General features: G+C 54.3%; 1 protein-coding gene across 1 annotated transcript in view; it reads left to right on the top strand.

Annotated features, from left to right (window-relative positions):
* LOC113214212 (catenin delta-2) overlaps positions 1-1,739 on the top strand; it is a gene marked incomplete in the record, with an annotated part of 67,360 nt that overhangs the window by 51,132 nt on the left and 14,489 nt on the right. Inside the window, 1 exon segment of the mRNA XM_052266726.1 lies at positions 906-1,041. Within this exon segment, the coding sequence (XP_052122686.1) occupies positions 906-1,041 (136 nt within the window).

Raw genomic sequence — 1,739 nt, 5'->3', positions numbered from 1 at the left:
TAAAGCCAGTGGCGCCATGTCGTCCATATCGATACGGACTATGGGAAGCGCGCCCCGCCCCTCTCCTGCGCAATCCGTCCGCATTCTCTTCTTTTTCTCTGCCTTTCTCTCCCGCTGCTCTTCACACGCCATCATCATGACGGCGCGGCCGGCCCACCCCCTCAGTGCTCGTCGTGCGGAGCGGACCGGGGCGGACCGGAGGGCACTGCCTGCCAAATTGCGAACCCGCCCGCCGCCCTTACCCCTTCCTTCCCCTCATCAAGGCAGCAGCTGAAGCGCCCCATCTCTCTTCATCGTCAGCCGCGCGCCCCGGACGTACTACCCCGCGCCTCTGCTGTCCCTCTCCTAGCCCCCCCTTTCCCCTCCTCCCACTCTTGTGGAGTCTTGGAGGGGAAATCTTCATCACGTCGCCAGTACATGGTGCAGGCAGGAGGGCCCCACGGGTCCACCCCGCGGGGGCCCCGCGCCTGCTCTCCGGCTGTGAATGAGCGACCGAGAGAGCCACTCTTCTTTTGCTCTTCTCTCTTTCTTTCTTTACGTTTTGCGAGTCCAGCTTGGTAATGTCCTCCCATCGATTTTTCACCTGCTTTGTACTTCTGCCTGCTTCGCCCGTGAAGAGGCAAGATATATGCCGGTGGGGCTTTGTGGTGGTATAATCTGGTGTGCTTTTCCCGTTCTTTCCTTTCCCCCTTTCTTTAAAAACACACCTTAAGAACGATTGCTTAGAACTACTCACTTCCACTTGGAAACCAAGCCGAGCGTGCCTATTTTTCCAAGCAGTGATGGTTATTTCCAAGCCTTCCTCAAAGCCTTCTCTGTTACAAAGCTCTTCCAATTTTTGTCATTTCTTGCGAACCGTTCTCTGAATGTGACTAATAACTGTGGGCGCTCCCTTCTGCTTGCAGGTGACGACGGTGACCAAGGTGGTGCGTGAGGTCCACGCTGTAGGTCCGGACGGCCAGCCCGTGGACTATGTGCCGATGCCTGCCGGGTACGCTTACCACATGGCGGGCCAGGAGCCCTACCCCACGGCCGACGCGGGTAAGTCTGTGTGTCCGTCGACCCACCAGGCGATTTTGCCCTAAGGGGGAGGATCTGCCATTCCAGAGAGAAATCATTCCATAAGGGATGATCCTTGCTTGGGTGATCTTGACCAAAGATGTGACCCTGTCTGTGGTGATCATTTCTTAGTGGATGATAATCTCTACGGTGGGCTCTTCCAAGGGGATAATCCGCTGGTCCTGGTGGGCTCACAAGTCAACTAGCAAAGGTAGCTGTAGCACAGACACCGAGTCTGGGTCATTTTGGTAGACAAGTAGCCAGCCGCCACAAATTTTTATTACTCTTATTTGTTTTAATTTTGGATTAATTTGTGTTTAATTAATTTTATCTGTTTAATTTTCGTTATTTCTTTTTATTATTTTCCGACATGTACCCTACCCACCCCTACCTCTGCTGCTGAAAGCAGCAGTAGGGTCTGCCCCTTACCCATTTTCCCGTTTTCTTCTCTCTCCTACCTCTCTCTTCCTTTTTTTATAATTTTTTTCTACTTTTTTTTTCTTTTAGCGCGGCACGACCCGTACCGCCCGTCGTACGCGGACTATGAGCATTACCCGGCCTACGGCAATACCCAGTACAGCGGGTCGGGCTCTTACCCGGCCTATAGTGACGCTGGCAACTATGCAGAGCAGCCCCCTTACCAGGGGCTGGGCCTCGGCGACCGCCCCCCGACTCCACCC

The sequence above is a fragment of the Frankliniella occidentalis genome, unplaced genomic scaffold (assembly GCF_000697945.3).
Source record: "Frankliniella occidentalis isolate FOCC.00 unplaced genomic scaffold, Focc_3.1 Scaffold42, whole genome shotgun sequence".
In the NCBI taxonomy this organism is placed as follows: domain Eukaryota; kingdom Metazoa; phylum Arthropoda; class Insecta; order Thysanoptera; family Thripidae; genus Frankliniella; species Frankliniella occidentalis.
The sequence above is the reverse complement of the archived record's forward strand: the minus strand, read 5'-3'. Positions and strand labels throughout refer to the sequence as shown.